The 18,149-nt window shown below is 42.4% G+C and overlaps 1 protein-coding gene across 8 annotated transcripts in view; it reads right to left on the bottom strand.

Moving 5' to 3' along the window:
* Positions 1 to 18,149, bottom strand: part of MGAT4A (alpha-1,3-mannosyl-glycoprotein 4-beta-N-acetylglucosaminyltransferase A) — a 112,835-nt gene that overhangs the window by 34,212 nt on the left and 60,474 nt on the right. For all 8 annotated transcript variants that reach the window (XM_061626894.1, XM_061626893.1, XM_061626895.1 and 5 more), the window contains one exon: positions 15,101 to 15,234. In XM_061626894.1, coding sequence (XP_061482878.1) covers positions 15,101 to 15,234 — 134 coding nt within the window. The remainder of the gene's footprint in view (positions 1 to 15,100; positions 15,235 to 18,149) is intronic.

Below are 18,149 nucleotides of genomic sequence, written 5' to 3'. Positions count from 1 at the left end.
GTAAAGATGATCAAGCATTCTATATCCATACATATTTTGCTGGAGGGATCATATTATTAGCTTCATCATTAACAAAACAAATGAAAATATACCATTTTCCTATAAAATAGTCAGTTTTTACTTGCCCTCTCAATACTTTTAATTTAGCAGCTATTTTTTCCCCGCCACAGCCAGTTGTCAGGGTTTTTTTATGCCAATAATCAGCTGTGGCCCCAGTAAGGTCCCTCCAGAACCTGGCTAGGGTTAATCAAGCAGCTGTCAACAGATGCTTGACTATTTTTTTGCATTTTAAAGTCTGCATTATTTCTATCAAACAGATTAAGTAATGCCAGTTGAGAGGTCATGTCCAATGGCCATTTAACTATAACTTTAATCTGGGTAAAAATCATTTTCCAAAATTCCATTGCCCTGGGGCATGACCACCACATGTGATAATACATACCCTTCATTTGGCATCCTGTCCAACAAATTGGAGAAGTAGACGCTGTTATTCTAGACAGCAGAGTCGGAGTGGTGTATACCACCGATATGGTAATTTAAGTATTTGTTCTTTAACTTGTGTTGCAGGTGTATTCAAGGCTGGCCTATTCCACAATTTTATCCAACCCTGATCTTCTATAGGTATGTCATTTTCCCATTGCTGTTTAAAGCCCGTGAGATTGCCCATATCTTTATCTATTAATAGTGTATAAATGTTAGAGATTTGACCTTTAGCAACAGAAGTTGTGTTAACCACTATCATTTCAAAAGCTGATAGCTTTTTCAATGCTTGCATCTTTGTTTCTTCCTTTGTTAGAAAAGCTGTCAGTTGTCACCACTGAAACCATCCTAAAGGAACTTCATTTAAGTTTACCCTAATTTCTTCCTCAGATAACATCCTACCATCTTTGTAAAAATACCTTAGCCTATTTAAGGCCTTTAGACTTCCAGTCTTGCCATGGAAATATTCTGTATTTATTAAAAAATTGTGGATGAAAGAACAAAGGCGTCAATGGAGAGACCCATGAGGAAATTGATTTTACTCTGCAAGTCCAACATCGATATAAGGCTGCTATGAAGGGCCTGTCCTGTATTTGAGCTATGGCTTGTTTATTTTGTTGTGTATAAAATAAAGAGCTTATAGTATACCCTTTAAAAAGTCTGTTTTTCATTGATGCCCATCTCTTTTCCTTGTCTTCTCTCAAAAAAGAAATCAAGTGGTATAATTGATTAGCTTCATAATACAAGCGGATATGAGGAATCCCCCAGCCCCCCTGTCCTGTTTGCCTGTACCAATATTGTAGTCTGATCTGGGTTTTTTTCTTTGAAAAAAATAAAAGATTCTATTTCTCATTGCCAAATATTCAAATGCTTGTCTGGCATCTATACTGGTAAGGAGAGAAACAGAAAAGTTAATTTAGGAAGCACTGTCATTTTAATTGCAGTTATTCTAGCCAATAAAGATAAATTTAATTTTCCCCACACTTTCATTAAGGCAGTGGTAGCAGACCAAACTGGTCTGTAATAGACTAAACACATTTTTATAAAATCCCTTATTATTTGTACTCCTAGATACCTAATCTGTTTTCTATGTAAGGAGATGTCCAGAGAGGAGGCCAACTTTCTCTGGACATCAGGGGAAACATGGTAGCAAGCATTTCCGATTTTTTATAGTTTGATTGTAACCCTGATATTAAACAAAATACTTCTAGTTCCTGGCATAAAACTGGGGCCGCTTGTTCAGGATTTTGCACCATTAGTTCCAAATTATTGGCAAAGAGACTTAATTTATGTATTTGTCTTCCCATCTCCACCCTTTCTATGCTTCGGTTTTCTCTAAAATGGTCTGCGAATAGTTTCGTTATTAATAAAAAGAGGAGTGGAGATAGGGGACAACCTTGCTTTGTTCCCCGACTGATGATGACCAGTTGAGAGTCCATTCCATTTACATTAATCACAGCCTGAGAAGGAGTATACAATGCATTAATGACCTGGTTAAAAAGTCCACCCAAATTCATTGTTTAATAATCAATTTTAAAAAATCCCAGGAGACATTATCAAATACTTCACATATATATCAAGGGAAATCAAAGCAAGAGGGGATGCTGATTTTTTACTAAAACAAATCACATTTAAAAATCTTCTGATAGGATCTGCAATTTGACGATTGGGAATAAAACCACTTTGATCTGGATATATCAACTTAGGGAGTAATAGATTTAATCTTTTTGCTAATAAAGTTGTAAATAATTTATAATCATGATTCAATAAAGATATTGGATAAGAATCTAATTTAGTGGGGTCTTTAAAGGGTTTGGGTAGTACTATTATTCTTGATTGCTTCCAAGTTGGAGAAATTGGGGCTCCATGTAGGCTTTCATTAAAAAGTACTGTTAATGGAGGAATCAAAATGTCTTTAAAGAATTTATAATATTCACTAACAAAACCATCTGGTCCAGGTGCCTTGTTAGTTTTGATAAATTTAAACATTGTTCTCACTTCAACCTCTCTTATGTTGGCATCTTCCTTTTATTTCATCTCTGTCAGTCAGTGTGTTCCCCTGTTGATTATTCAATGTCCCTACCCTTGGTTTAAATTTCCCTTTAATTTCTATAATTTTTGGTATAGGGCTCTTGTTCTACCTTCTTTGTCATCCTCTTCTATTTCTATACAATAACTATTGTAATAGCTCTCTTTGTCCCTATGTACTAGTCGCTGAATTACTGCATTTAGGATTCTGACCATGTTTCTATCTCCTTTTGCTTTCCTTCTTTCTTTAACCATTTTAAGTGTTTCGTCAGTCATCCATTGAGGTCTTTCTTTTTAACGACAGGTATTGTCTTTTTGCATTCTTCCCTGATAATGTCTGACTTCAATTTATAGTTCTTCTAGTTCTCTATCAACTAAGTTTAAAGCTCAAATCTATTCCTTATTTGATCTTTATATTCTTCTGGGATGTTATTTAAATCATATTTTGGCATTATGATTGCTTTGTTCTTCTTTAGATTTACAGTAGGGCCCCAGTCATACGGCAGGTTAGGTTCTAGACCTCCGCCGAAAAGTGAATCTGCTGGAGTGCAGGAGTCTTATCGCCCCGAAGAGGAGAAGATCAGCTGTAGCGCGCTACAGCTGATCTTCCCCTCTTCCGGTGCGATCAGCTCGAGCGTGGGAGTCTGATCTGAGCTGTAGCAATCTACAGCTGATCTTCTCCTTCTCCGGCGAGATCAGATGGAGCACGGGAAGCTCCAGCCCCCCCTCCAGCTGATCACCCTGCTGGCGCCATATTAGCAGAACGCCAAAAAGCAGGGCCCTACTGTACTCTGATTTTCGATATTACCAGTTCATGATCTGTACAGCAGTCTGCTCCTGGTCTTGCTTTTTCAGACAGTATGGAACTTCTCCATCTTCTGCTACCAATTATATAATCAATTTGATTCCTATATCGACCATTTGGTGATGTCCACGCGTACAGCCATCTTTTTGGTTGCTCAAAAAATGTGTTTGCAAAAAAATCTCTCTTTTCTGCTTCATTTCTATCTCCTAAGCCCCATTTCCCCACAATTCCTAGTTCTTCTCTGTTCCCTGCTTTTGCATTCCAGTCCCCCATGATTATCAGCACAACTTGTTTTGGTGTGTGATCAATTTCTTCCTGTACTTCTGCATACTGGATGCTGGTTATGTTAATAGGTTTCCCGTTTAATCTCATTGATATAACTCATTCAGACCTTGAGTTAAAGCTCCTAATTGCTTTTGCTACATTTCACTATTAAAGCAACCCCATTTCTTCTTAATTTCTCATTTCCTGCATAAAATATTTTGTAGTTGTCTGATTGAAAATGTCCCATTCCAGTCCATTTTAATTCACTCACGCCAAGTATTATAACGCTGATGCATTCCATTTCTTGCCTGACAATTTCTAACTTTCCCTGGTTGTTGCTTCTCACATTCCATGTTCCTATTGTGTACTGGACTCTCCTTTCGCATCTGTGTGCATCAGCCTCTGGGCTTCCTTTCGGCTTTGACCCGGTTGCATCATTAGTCACAGTGCTATTCGTGCTTGTCCGTTGTTCTTCCTTAGTAGCTCGGTGAGTGCCTTCTGACCTGGTGGTCTCATCTTCCAGCACTATCTTGTGTTGCATCTGGGATACTCTGTTCATAGGGTTTTCATGGTAAGAGGTATTCAGAGGTAGTTTACCATTACCTTCCTCTGAGTCTGGATGCATCTTAGTCTGGTGTCTCAGCTTTGACCATTCCGCCTTGCGTGACCCTGTTAGGAGTCTAGCCTCTTGGTCTTGACTTCTGATGGCATTGCTCTCAGCTTCTTCAACATTTTCAAACCCCTTCACCACGTTAAGGTGTGCATCCTAGAGGAGGAAAGGTATCTCTCCTAGTCCCGTAACACCTTTACCTCTCCCTACTATAACATAAGTGACCTTTTTTTGGCAAACTTTTGCAGTCTTTAACAAGAATGATGAAATTTTAAAAGGGGTAGGCCTAGAAGTAGGCATTGTGAGAGCAGGGGCACAGGATATAAATTCAGAACAGCAAAATTACCACAGGCCTAACCACAAGTGCCAAAGACACTTGAAGAGAGACACTGCTTACAAGTGCCTGTACGCTAATGCTAGGAGCCTGCGAACCAAGATGGGAGAACTGGAGTGCTTGGTCTTAGAGGAGAGCATTGATATAGTGAGCATAACGGAGACCTGGTGGAATGGAGAAAACCAGTGGGATACGGTTATCCCTGGATATAAACTATATCGGAAGGACAGGGAAGGACGTATTGGTGGCGGAGTCGCTCTATACGTGAAAGAAGGCATTGAATCCAGCAAGCTCGAAACCCCCAAAGAGGCAGACTCCTCCACAGAATCGTTGTGGGTGGTGATACCATGCCCCAGGAGGGACTTAATACTGGGAACGATCTATCGTCCCCCTGATCAAAATGCTCAGGGAGACCTTGAGATGAGATATGAAATTGAGGAAGCATCCAAACTAGGAAATGTGGTAGTAATGGGTGACTTCAACTACCCGGACATAGACTGGCCGCATATGTGTTCCAGTCATGACAAAGAAGCAAAGTTTCTAGATATTCTAAATGACTATTCCCTAGACCAGTTGGTCATGGAACCGACCAGAGGGACGGCAACCCTGGACTTAATCCTCAGTGGGGACCGGGACCTGGTGCGAGATGTAAGTGTTGTTGAACCGATTGGGAGCAGTGACCACAGTGCTATTAAATTAAACATACATGTAACTGGCCAATTGCCAAGAAAATCCAACATGGTCACATTTGACTTCAAAAGAGGAAACTTCACAAAAATGAGGGGACTGGTAAAAAGAAAGCTGAAAAACAAAGTCCAGAGGGTCACATCACTTGAAAATGCTTGGAAGTTGTTTAAAAACACTATATTAGATGCTCAACTGGAGTACATACCGCAGATCAGAAAAGGTACCGCCAGGGCCAAGAAGATGCCAGCATGGTTAACGAGCAAAGTCAAGGAAGCTCTTAGAGGCAAAAAGGCTTCCTTCAAAAAATGGAAGTCTTGTCCAAATGAAGAAAATAAAAAAGAACACAAACTCTGGCAAAAGAAATGCAAGAAGACAATAAGGGATGCTAAAAAAGAATTTGAGGAGCACATTGCTAAGAACATAAAAACCAACAACAAAAAATTCTATAAATACATTCAAAGCAGGAGACCATCTAGGGAGACAATTGGACCCTTGGATGATAAGGGAGTCAAAGGTGTACTAAAGAACGATAAGGAGATTGCAGAGAAGCTAAATGAATTCTTTGCATCTGTCTTCACAGTGGAAGATATAGGGCAGATCCCTGAACCTGAACTAACATTTGCAGGAAGGGATTCTGAGGAACTGAGACAAATAGTGGTAACGAGAGAGGAAGTTCTAAGCTTAATGGACAATATAAAAACTGACAAATCACCGGGCCCGGATGGCATCCACCCGAGAGTTCTCAAAGAACTCAAAGGTGAAATTGCTGATCTGCTAAATAAAATATGTAACTTGTCCCTTGGGTCCTCCTCCGTGCCTGAGGACTGGAAAGTGGCAAATGTACTGCCAATCTTCAAAAAGGGATCCAGAGGGGATCCCGGAAATTACAGGCCAGTTAGCTTAACTTCTGTCCCTGGAAAACTGGTAGAAAGTATTATTAAAGCTAGATTAACTAAGCACATAGAAGAACAAGCCTTGCTGAAGCAGAGCCAGCATGGCTTCTGCAAGGGAAAGTCCTGTCTCAGTAACCTATTAGAATTCTTTGAGAGTGTCAACAAGCATATAGATAGAGGTGATCCAGTGGACATAGTGTACTTAGACTTTCAAAAAGCGTTTGACAAGGTACCTCACCAAAGGCTTCTGAGGAAGCTTAGCAGTCATGGAATAAGAGGAGAGGTCCTCTTGTGGATAAGAAATTGGTTAAGAAGCAGAAAGCAGAGAGTAGGAATAAACGGACAGTTCTCCCAATGGAGGGCTGTAGAAAGTGGAGTCCCTCAAGGATCGGTATTGGGACCTGTCAACTTGTTCATTAATGACCTAGAATTAGGAGTGAGCAGTGAAGTGGCCAAGTTTGCTGATGACACTAAATTGTTCAGGGTTGTTAAAACAAAAAGGGATTGCGAAGAGCTCCAAAAAGACCTCTCCAAACTGAGTGAATGGGCAGAAAAATGGCAAATGCAATTCAATATAAACAAGTGTAAAATTATGCATATTGGAGCAAAAAATCTTAATTTCACATATACGCTCATGGGGTCTGAACTGGCGGTGACCTACCAGGAGAGAGACCTCGGGGTTGTAGTGGACAGCACAATGAAAATGTCGACCCAGTGTGCGGCAGCTGTGAAAAAGGCAAATTCCATGCTAGCGATAATTAGGAAAGGTATTGAAAATAAAACAGCCGATATCATAATGCCGTTGTATAAATCTATGGTGCGGCCCCATTTGGAATACTGTGTACAGTTCTGGTCGCCTCATCTCAAAAAGGATATTATAGAGTTGGAAAAGGTTCAGAAGAGGGCAACCAGAATGATCAAGGGGATGGAGCGACTCCCTTACGAGGAAAGGTTGCAGCATTTGGGCCTTTTTAGTTTAGAGAAAAGGCGGGTCAGAGGAGACATGATAGAAGTGTATAAAATTATGCATGGCATTGAGAAAGTGGATAGAGAAAAGTTCTTCTCTCTCTCTCATAATACTAGAACTCGTGGACATTCAAAGACGCTGAATGTTGGAAGATTCAGGACAGACAAAAGGAAGTACTTCTTTACTCAGCGCATAGTTAAACTATGGAATTTGCTCCCACAAGATGCAGTAATGGCCACCAGCTTGGACGGCTTTAAAAGAAGATTAGACAAATTCATGGAGGACAGGGCTATCAATGGCTACTAGCCATGATGGCTGTGCTCTGCCACCCTAGTCAGAGGCAGCATGCTTCTGAAAACCAGTTGCCGGAAGCCTCAGGAGGGGAGAGTGTTCTTGCAGTCGGGTCCTGCTTGCGGGCTTCCCCCAGACACCTGGTTGGCCACTGTGAGAACAGGATGCTGGACTAGATGGGCCACTGGCCTGATCCAGCAGGCTCTTCTTATGTTCTTATGTTCTTATGTTCTATTTAACCAATTCTAAGCCCTTTTCAAATAACAACTTATGACAACATGAAGGCATACTCTGAAAACAAAAAAATAACAGAGTAATCCTTAACCACAGGTCTGTGTAGATTGTTGTTGTTATGTGCCTTCAAGTCGATTACAACGTATGACAACCCTATGAATCAGTGACCTCCAAGAGCATCTGTTGTGAACCGCCCTGTTCAGATCTTGTAAGTTCAGGTCTGTGGCTTCCTTTATGGAATCACCCAAGTTCAAGGCACACAGCCCACGCACCTCTGCAACCAAATGGGACGGCATAAAATCAGACCAGGCATCATTACCTGATGCCTAACAGATGGGGTTGGAGGTGGCTGAAAATGAAAAGGAATAAAATAAAGAAAATTAGACAGCAACACCCCCCCCCAGGATCTAATTTGAGTACATCCAGGACTGTTATGATCCTTCCTTAGCCATTACCTTCAAAACTTCCACACCCATGAACAAGTTAACATTGGCTCAATGTAACACAAAAACTTATGTCTTGCCAATGGAGAAAAAAATCCCCCCTTCCCCCCCTTTTCCCTTTCCCATTATTTGTTGTGGGCTCAGTCTTAGCACAGCTGACAATCTAACAACACAGGTCTACCATCTTTTCCATTAATGCCTCTCTTCTTACGAGATTTCTTAGTGTTGTCAATGCATTGCCAGCCAGAGGTTGATGGTTGTCTTGTGCTTATCTCACCATCCTCTCCTGATTCTGAAGACTGCAGTTCTTCAAGTGCTGCGATGTTACAGGTTTCCAGAACCTGTAGGGACAAGTAAACGAAATGGGAAAGCCCAGTAGTATCGTATCACAGCTATCTGAAGTGCTGAAGTTACTGGGTGCAGTTCACACCTTCTGCATAATGTTTCAGGAGCAAGATCTTGTAACATGATAATGGATTTGCCTTCATGGGTTAAATCTTTAGTTCCCTGAAGTAAAGTCAGCAGTTCTTCTTTTTGGTTGTACCTTCCAAAACATACCATGTCGTCTCAGGGGGGAGGGGAGCATTTTCGCACTGTCTGCTTCCAAGTGCTCTGTGTGCCCTGTCGAGGTCTGCAGCAGTTATATTAAAATCTGGAAAAGTCATTTTGAGCCAAGTTGCAATAAAAGCCTTTACTGATGTGATGTGTTCTTCCGTTTCTTCAATTACTCCTCTAAAACGTAAATTTCCTCTACAACATTGTTTTGCAGGTCTTCCAGCTTTGTATTTATTATTTTATTTTCCCTTCGCAGAAGCTCAATCTCCTCTGTATTAGCAAGGCACAAATCCATGGCCTCAGAGGCCGTGGTCACTATATGGTCGAAGTGAAACTCCAGACCTGCCAGTCTATCTTCAATGGGTTTCAAGCTGTTTTCCAGTTTATTGGTAAACTCTTCTTTTAGTTGTTGTAGCTGCATAGTAAGTTCTTCTTGAAAGCTAAGTTCCCCGTTTTGAGTTGTGTTGGGCTAGTTCTTCTGAGTGCCGGGTGCCATAATGCTATCTGTGCTAGGCCATGAGATAGATTCAAGATTTTTGTTTACAGGTTCAAAATAAGAGGCCTGTTCCTTTTCTTTCCTCCTCAGAGGGGTTGAGTACATTCCCCAGAGACAGAAGAACAGGATCCGGAGTGAGTTGAGTCAAATGGGTGCAGGATGGAGATTGATTCTGTCCAGGAGGGAGAGGAGCAAAGGAATTAGGGGGGCATGTTGTAGCACAGCCAGCCACACACACCACCTCTGTAGGTTTTGAATGTTTCACTGCTTGTTGTTGAACCTCTAAATCCAAAAACAAAATTTATTCTAAAGCTAACCACACAATGACAATAGAAAACAATACATAATGCTCAGAGATGTGTTTGAAACTCTTTCCAGTTAGAAACAGCAGTAAGTTAAAACAGTACAGCAATAGGTTTTATTTTCATATTCAGTCAGAATTTAAGATAAAATAGTGTTGAAAGACAGAGTAGAGTTATGCCACTAGGGATTTATTTGAATTAAACATGACATGATAATTGTAGAATCTAATCTATGGACTTTGGAGAGTCACTTAATTTATCTGATAAATATGGGGAGCCAGAGTACAGAAGAATTGGTTGGATGCTGTTTTGTATTTTAATGGATTATTCTGGGAGGAATGACCCGATATTATATATAATAATAAATAAAATAAGATCCCATATATTTCAAGTGAAACACATTGTTGAACAGATTTAACAGGTGCCTTGCTTAAGGGCAAAAAATCTGTGCAGATTCCAGATCAGCAGAGCCTATGGACATGTAACTGAATACTCACGTGCACTCCTTATAATCTGTTCTGCTCCATTTGTTCTGTCTCCCTCTTTTCTCCCCACTAACAAAATTTAGATTGTAATGTTTTCAGGACAAAAGCATGTATTTTGCTGGCCTTACTCAAAGAAAGCATAATGAAAGTGGATTATGTAATTATTAAAATCTTCATGATATCGTCTAAATCTCAATTGTTCTGCATGGGTACCAATCATGGGATTGCACTCAGGGCTCTTACTACTAGTTCAAGCAGAGTCACTTACATTTTTATCCAGTGCCAAGATCTAGCCCCATGTATGAGCGGTGGAGCCACACCACACTGCTGCTCTTGTGCTGGCTTTAAAAATTGAGGCAAAGAGTGGCACTGGCCATTGCATCTCAAAGGCTGCCAGAGTAGCTTTGAATGCTGAATCATAGAATAGTAGAGTTGGAAGGGGCCTACAAGGCCATCGGGTCCAACCCGCTGCTCAGTGCAGGAATCCAAATCAAAGCATTCCCGACAGATGGCTGTCCAGCTGCCTCTTGAATGCCTCCAGTGTCGGAGAGCCCACTACCTCTCTAGGTAATTGGTTCCATTGTCATATGGCTCTAACAGTTAGGAAGTTTTTCCTGATGTCCTGTCGAAATCTGGCTTCCTGCAACTTGAGCCCATTATTCCGAGTCCTGCACTCTAGGACGATTGAGAAGAGATCCCACCGCTCCTCTATGTGACAACCTTTCATGTACTTGAAGAGTGCTATCATATATCCCCTCAGTCTTCTCTTCTTCAGGCTAAACATGCCCAGTTCTTTCAGTCTCTCCTCATAGGGCTTTGTTTCCAGTCCCCTGATCACTTTGTTCCCCTCCTCTGAACCCATTCCAGTTTGTCTGCATCTTTCTTGAAGTATAGAGACCAGAACTGGACGCAGTACTCAAGATGAGGCCTAACCAGTGCTGAATAGATGGGAACTAATACTTCACACGATTTGGAAACTATACTTCTGTTAATGCAGCCTAATATAGCATTTGCCTTTTTTGCAGCCACATTGCACTGTTGGCTCAGCAATATGACATGTGAGAAGGATATTGGAATTGTCATTGATCACATTGATCTTATAACTGTGCATTTGGTTTCTTTTTCCTAAGTGTAGAACTTTGCATTTATCCCTGTTGAATTTCATTCTGTTGTTTTCAGCCCGATGCTCCAGCCTATCAAGGTCCCTTTGAATTTTGTTTCTGTCTTCCACGGTATTAGCTATGCCCCCCAATTTTGTATCATCTGCAAATTTGATAAGCATGCTTTGTACATCCTCATCCAAGTCGTTAATAAAAATGTTAAAGAGCACTGGGCCCAGGACCGAGCCCTGTGGTACCCCACTCGTTACTTCCACCCAGTTTGAGAAGGAACCATTGATAAGCACTCTTTGAGTACGATTCTGGAGCCGACTGTGGATCCATCTGATAGTTGTTCCATCCAGCCCACATTTAGCTAGCTTCCTAATCAGAATATCATGGGGCACTTTGTCAAAAGCTTTGCTGAAGTCGAGATATATTATGTCCACAGCGTTCCCACAGTCTACAAAGGAGGTTACCTGATCAAAAAATGAGATGAGATTAGTTTGGCAGGATTTGTTCTTCATAAATCCATGTTGGCTCCTAGTAATCACTGCATTGTTTTCAAGGTGCTTACAGATTGACTGCTTTATAATCTGCTCCAGAATTCTTCCAGGGATTGATGTTAGGCTGACTGGTCTGTAGTTCCCTGGTTCCTCCTCCTTGCCCTTTTTGAAGATAGGGACAACATTAGCTCTCCTCCAGTCATCCAGCACTTCACTGGTCCTCCATGATTTCGCAAAAATAATACAGCACGGTTCTGAGAGTTCTTCAGCCAGTTCCTTCAATATTCTAGGATGCAGTTTATTGGGCCGTGCCGATTTGAACTCATTCAAAGTGATTAGGTATTCCTTGACCATTTGTCTATCAATCTCAAGATCCAATCCTGACCCTTCTACTTCATGTTTCCTGGGAGGGTCATAGGCCCTTTTTTGGGAGAAGACTGAGCCAAAGTAGGAATTGAGCACTTCTGCCTTTTCTTTGTCATCTGTTATCAGTTTGCCCTCCTCACTGAGTAGCTGTGCCACCATTTCTTTTCTCTGTCTTTTACTATGGACATACCTGAAGAAAGCTTTTTCGCTGCTTTTAGCATCCCTCGCTAGCCTCAGCTCATTCTTAGCTTTAGCCTTCCTGACACTATCCCGGCAATTCCGTGATACCTGCCTGTACTCTTCCTTTGTGGCCTGGCCTTCTTTCCACTTCCTGTATGTGTCCTTTTTTGTTTTCAGGTCATCTCTAAGCTTTTTGTGAAGCCACATTGGCTTCTTCTGCTGTTTCCCCCCCCTTTTTCCCTGTTGGAATTGCTTGCCATTGCGCTTTTAGAATTTCATTATTTAGAAACTTCCACCCATCTTGGACTCCTTTTCTCATTAGGGTCACTTGCCATGGAACTGTACTTACAATTGTTCTGAGTTTATTAAAATCAGCTTTCCTAAAGTCCAGGGTGCGCGTATGGCTACTCTCAGCTTTTGCTTCTGTTAATTCAACTATGGTGTGGTCACTTTCCTCCAGAGTTCCCATAACCGCCACTTCATCCACCAAATCCTCTTTATTGATTAGAATCAGGTCCAGGATAGCTGACCTTCTGGTTGCTTCCTCCACTTTCTGTAGGAGGAGGTTATCTGCAACACAAGTCAGAAATTGCCATGTTTGGGAGAATTTGTCTCCCAACAGATATCGGGATAATTGAAACCCCCCATTACTACTACATCATGCCTCCTCAAAACATTGGCAATTTGCTTTTCAAAATTTACATTCTCATCTTCTCCTTGATTGGGTGGTCAGTAGGAGACTCCAAGCACCACATTCCTTTTGTTACTTGCCCCATTAATTTTAATCCATATACTCTCGGTGGAGCTACCAAGCTCATCTTCCTGTATTTCTGTGCAGGGATATATATTTTTAACATATAGCGTGACTCCACCTCCCTTTTTATTCCTTCTGTTCTTCTTGAACAAGTTGTATCCTTCAATTGCTATATTCCAGTCATGGGAGTCATCCCACCAGGTTTCAGTTATACCTATCAAATCGTAATTGTCCTCCTGTATTAAGAGTTCAAGTTCGTCCTGCTTGTTTCCCATGCTCTGCGCATTAGTATACAGACATCGAAGACCATGTGATTTATGGCTTGGCTTCCTTACTACATTTTTCTGAGGGCTGTCACTGGTCCCTATTAGAGCCGATCTCTTTGGTCCCACTACTGTGCATAAGCCTTCATCAGACGTTACCACCAAGTTTACATCTCCCTCCCCTTTAGGATTCAGTTTAAAGCCCCCCTGATGAACTTCTCCATGCTGTGGCCAAACACATTCTTCCCAGTCCTTGCGAGATGCAACCCATCACTTGCCAGCAGTCCATCTTCCAGGAACCATAGCCCGTGGTCCCAGAATCCAAACCTCTCACGTCTGCACCACCTTCGTAGCCATTCATTCACACGGAGTATTTTTATTTCCCTTTCTACTCCTCTTCAAAGTACTGGAAGGATGGATGAAAAAACTATCTGGGCCCTAAAGTCCTTGAGTTTCCTTCCCAGACCTTCAAAGTCTGATGTGATTTGTTCATATCTCCATTTGGCAGTGTCATTTGTTCCCACATGGATGAGGAGAAAGGGATACCTGTCGGTGGGCTTGATGAGTGATGGCAACCTTTCTGTCACATCTCTAATCCATCCTCCTGGTAGACAGCATACCTGGCGAGTCCATGGATCTTCTCAGCATACTTGGGCTTCGATCCCACGCAGTAGGGAGTCTCCCACTACTAGTACTCTTCTCTTCTTGTTGTGGGGCGTGGTTTCATTGTCCCTGCTTGATTGAGCTTCAGCCTCTTGCTCATTGTCGCACAGGGTCTCCTGTAATTCTTCCTCCACAGGCTCTCCTCCAGTCTCCTCCTCGAGTGGTTGGAAGTGGTTCCATAGCTCCACTGGTGAAGGGTATCTTCTAGCTCTTCCGCTCCTAACTGTCACCCTTTCCCACGGAGTTTCCTCCACTTCGTTATTTCTCTCCAAAGCAGTCTCCTCTTCTGCTACCACATGCTGTTGCTCCTCCACCTCCACATCTCTTTGCTGCTGTTGTTCCAGTGTTCTGTCTAAGAACTCTTCATATTCTCTTATAATCCTCAGTGTGGCCACCCGCTGTTCCAGGCCTCTCACCTTTTCTTCCAACAGTGCCACGAGCTTGCACTTGTTGCAGGTGTACGCCATGTTGTTCTCAGGCAAGAAAACAAACATGGCACACACCTTGCAGGTCACAACCACTGGAGAATCCTTCCCATTCATACTCTTTTCTACCTTTTGTTTCTTTCTAACTACTTGTTTTGGAGTAGACTGTGCTTTGTCCTGTCCTACTTCAGGGTAAACTTGAGAGTCCCACTAGTATGCAGTGCGCTGTACAAAGAGAATTAGTAATTTGTTTGGTTTTGGTTTTTTATGGACCTCCCCCTTGACCTCCCCATCAAACTCCTTTGTCAAACTCCTGTTTGCTCTGCCTGTTCGCTCACTCTGTTCGCTCGCTCTCTGAAAGCTGGCTTGCTTTTATGTCCTCACCTGTAGATCAACTGAGACAGCTCCCTCTGTCATTGCACTAGGCAGAACCTGGAAGGGGTTTCTCCTTGCTTCACAATTACAGGCAAGCTCTGTCCTGTTTTCTGTGCATTGAATCACTGTAGCAGTTGTGGCATAAGTCTATGCTTCCTCTGTAAATGCCAACAGCAAGTGGTAACTGTATCTTACTAGGGGAATAACAAGTAACACACATACTTAGACTCAAGCTGCTAGCCAGAGATCACCCTATTTTCTATCAGAAAAGCAACTGTTTTTTACCTTTCCAAATGCCCTTGAATCTTGCAGACAAATGTAAACAAAGCATTTAAATGTGGAATACTTCTGAGACTACTTAATTCTCCCTACTGAACTTAAGCCCACTCTGTGTAGGAGACTGAAAGAAGATTTAAGCCTACAAATACTGAGCTTCTTCATGTGTTGAGAAGCCAAAGCAATTTCAACTATGACTGTACAGAGGAAGAGATGAAATTCAAAACTTACAAATAGCAGAAGCAACCCATACACTGGTACTTCTTAGCATTGTAGCTCTGTTACTAATTACAACAGCCTGAAAACATGTCATGGACTTACCTCTCCTATGAAGACAACCATAACACAGTCTAGTTTTTCTTCTGGAGACAGCTTGTCAATCAGTGAGTGAAGAGTTTCTGTAAGGTAAGATTTCACTTTCCTCTTTACAGTAGGAATGCCCATTACCATAGAAACTGAAAAACAACAAAGAGTAATTCACTCAGGTTGTTTGAACAGGAAAGAAAAAGGTTTGTTATGCGAGATGAAAAAATACTCATAAACCTAGCAGGGTGGTTCTGAGCATAATCAAGGTGGATCTGTGGGGGGGCCCTGTCTCTTAACATTGAAACCTAAATCAATTTCAGGACTACAGGTATAATAAAAACAGGATGACTACATTAATAAGGTAAAAGAGCTGGAAAATGGTTGTCTTATGAATGGTGTGTTTGTGTTTCTCAGACCAAGGAAGAGGTATTTCATGCCTCAAAGTTCTAGCTTCTCTTTAGTGAGGAATTTTTTCCCCCCAGAAGTTGGAATGTGCAGTTTAGATGAAAGAACAGTTTTCCCCAAAAAAAGCTCCTTGTACTCTGAAAATTTCCTGTTTACATAGCTCTTGTCTATTATGACAAAATCAGCATCGCAACTCCCAGCTTCTTTCTCAGTCCCTGTAATTGATCCCCCCATTCCTCATCAACTCTTCTTAAGACAAGCAGCTTCCCAAGTCAAGGAAGAGCCCACATGAACTGAAATTGCCAGCACCCATGTTCCGTGAGGAAACCACTGGAAGACAACCAAAAACCTACTGTATGGGGGGAAAGCTGATTCCCTGAAGATGTTCTGTAACTGCCACCTTTTCTATCTGTTTTTCCTAGAAAGCATACTTATAACTTCCATTATACCCGCAAACCTGAAAAATCCATAACAAACAAGACATAATTCATACTGTGCTGCTTCAGTATGAAGCTTTCCAACTCAAATTTCCACTCAGCTATAAATATTTGTAGGGAGATACTGGGCACATGACCATACCTCATGTGGCATATCTCACAGGAACCTAATCAAGGGCTTGTTTACATGGTACCCAAGATCCACGTTAAAAATGTTGCTTTTTCCATCGCAATTGATTTTGACAGTTCACATACTTCCACCCTCACTACGAATAAATTGGCTGTTTTTCTTTGTAGCATTCATATGTGTGAGCATTTATTGCTACCAGCATTTCCTTGTTGCCACGCCCACACATTAGCATGTTAACTGCGGAGGCAGGGAAGGGATGGTGTTTCCCTAAATGAAGGAGTAAGCGCTTGAAAGGGAATCACTCCCACAGCTGTCCCTGCGCAATATTGGTGTGCCTTCAGCAGGGCCGGTTCCAAAGGGTGGCCAGGTTGGACACTGGCCCGAGGGCCCCGCAGCTCTAGGAGCCCCTGGGGGGCCCTCCGCTCCCCTTCCGCGATCCCGTGGATTGCAAGACAAGCTTCTGAACTGCCCACCATCCCCCGCCATCCCCCACCATCCCCAGCACTTCACCTACCTTTCTCTGCTGTTCGTGCAGGGTTGCCATGAATAAAGATGGCGGCTGAGGTTTCCGTAAGGGACTGAAGCCTCTGCCGCCATCTTGATTGATGGCAGCAATGTGCGCGCTGCATGCCATCAACCAAGATGGCGGCAAAGGCTTCAGTCCCTTATGGAAACCTCAGCCTCCATCTTTATTGCTGGCAACGCTGCACGAACAGCAGAGAAAGGTAGGTGAAGCGCTGGGGATGGCAGGGGATGGTGGGCGGTTTGGAAGCTCATCTTGCGATCCACGGGATTGCAGAAGGGAAGCAGAGGGGCCTGGGGCAGGCTAATGCCCAAGGGCCCCCGCATTCCTGAAGCCGGCCCTTCGGCACCCCGAGACAAGCCTCAGCATGCGTTCTGGGAAATATAAAAAAACCCCAAACAATTATCTTTAGAGAGGCATTAAAACAGCTACTAAAGGAAGCACTGACCATTTAATATTATCGCTGTCTGAGTGGAGCAGATGGTGGGATGAGACGCCAAGGCCGCTCCCCTTTCCCCTGCGCTTTTGGGTGCTTATAAATTACCCCAGTGGCACCTTCGCCAGCCTCCTCTTGCAGTGGCTGCGAAAAGGGCGTATGCATCAGCTTGAGAGGGGGGAAGAGATCCAGCTTTGGGGGGGAGCAGAGGGATGCTACGAGGCAGAAGTGGTCCTCCATACACACTTTCTCACACTCTCTCTCTCGCACACACACAAGCTAGATGTAAATAGTGCCAAAACCACAGCTCTGAGGAAGGAATTTTACAAGCTAAAGCCCTGCTACCCTCGGGGAGTTGTTGGTGTCCATTTCGTTTAAAGGAGCGGGGGAGGATTGGGGGGAAGCAGGAGAAAGCAGGAGAAAGCGGGAGAAAGGAAGACAAGAGCAACTGGAAGTTGCTTCGTCAAGGGCAGGAAACAAAATGACTCCCAGAGACAATTAAAGGGGCGGAGAAAAGGGAGGAACTGATGGCGAAGAAACTGTGCAGCCAAAAAAAGTCGCTTAAAAGGTAATACATGGTAGAAGCAGGTGCGGATTTTAAAAGCAAATTTGGGTTTTTGTCGCATCCATTTAATCCGGAGTTAAAGGCAAAAGCAGTAGAATGCACGTGCACTGGCTAAAACATCAAGTAAATGGTCCAAATTAAAAGGATCTGCAAAAAGTACCAGATGCAGATTTTTCTCACATGTAAACAGGCCCCAAGAGATCTTAAACAATTTTTTTGCCAACAAGTGTACGTGAATTGCACATGTCCTTTGCATGCTGAAACCCTTTCCATTAAAAAGAGTTTTCATGCATACATATATCCATATATAAATCATAATTTTTTATCATATATCTTTCATACCTGACATGCATTAAAACACACATAGCTTGTTAAATCAAAACAGTACAAAATTCACAAATGCAAAGACTCACTATGATTCTTTTTAAAAAAGCCAACCAACAGAAGTTGGATTATGAAAACTTTGGACTCACTACAGACTGCAGACTTAATACATGCAGAGCAACATAACAGAAGTGAAAATATGCCTTGCAGACATCCAATCTTCTAGTGAGCATTTCTCAGGAGG

This window comes from Rhineura floridana, chromosome 5 (assembly GCF_030035675.1).
Source record: "Rhineura floridana isolate rRhiFlo1 chromosome 5, rRhiFlo1.hap2, whole genome shotgun sequence".
Lineage (NCBI taxonomy): Eukaryota > Metazoa > Chordata > Lepidosauria > Squamata > Rhineuridae > Rhineura > Rhineura floridana.
The sequence above is the reverse complement of the archived record's forward strand: the minus strand, read 5'-3'. Positions and strand labels throughout refer to the sequence as shown.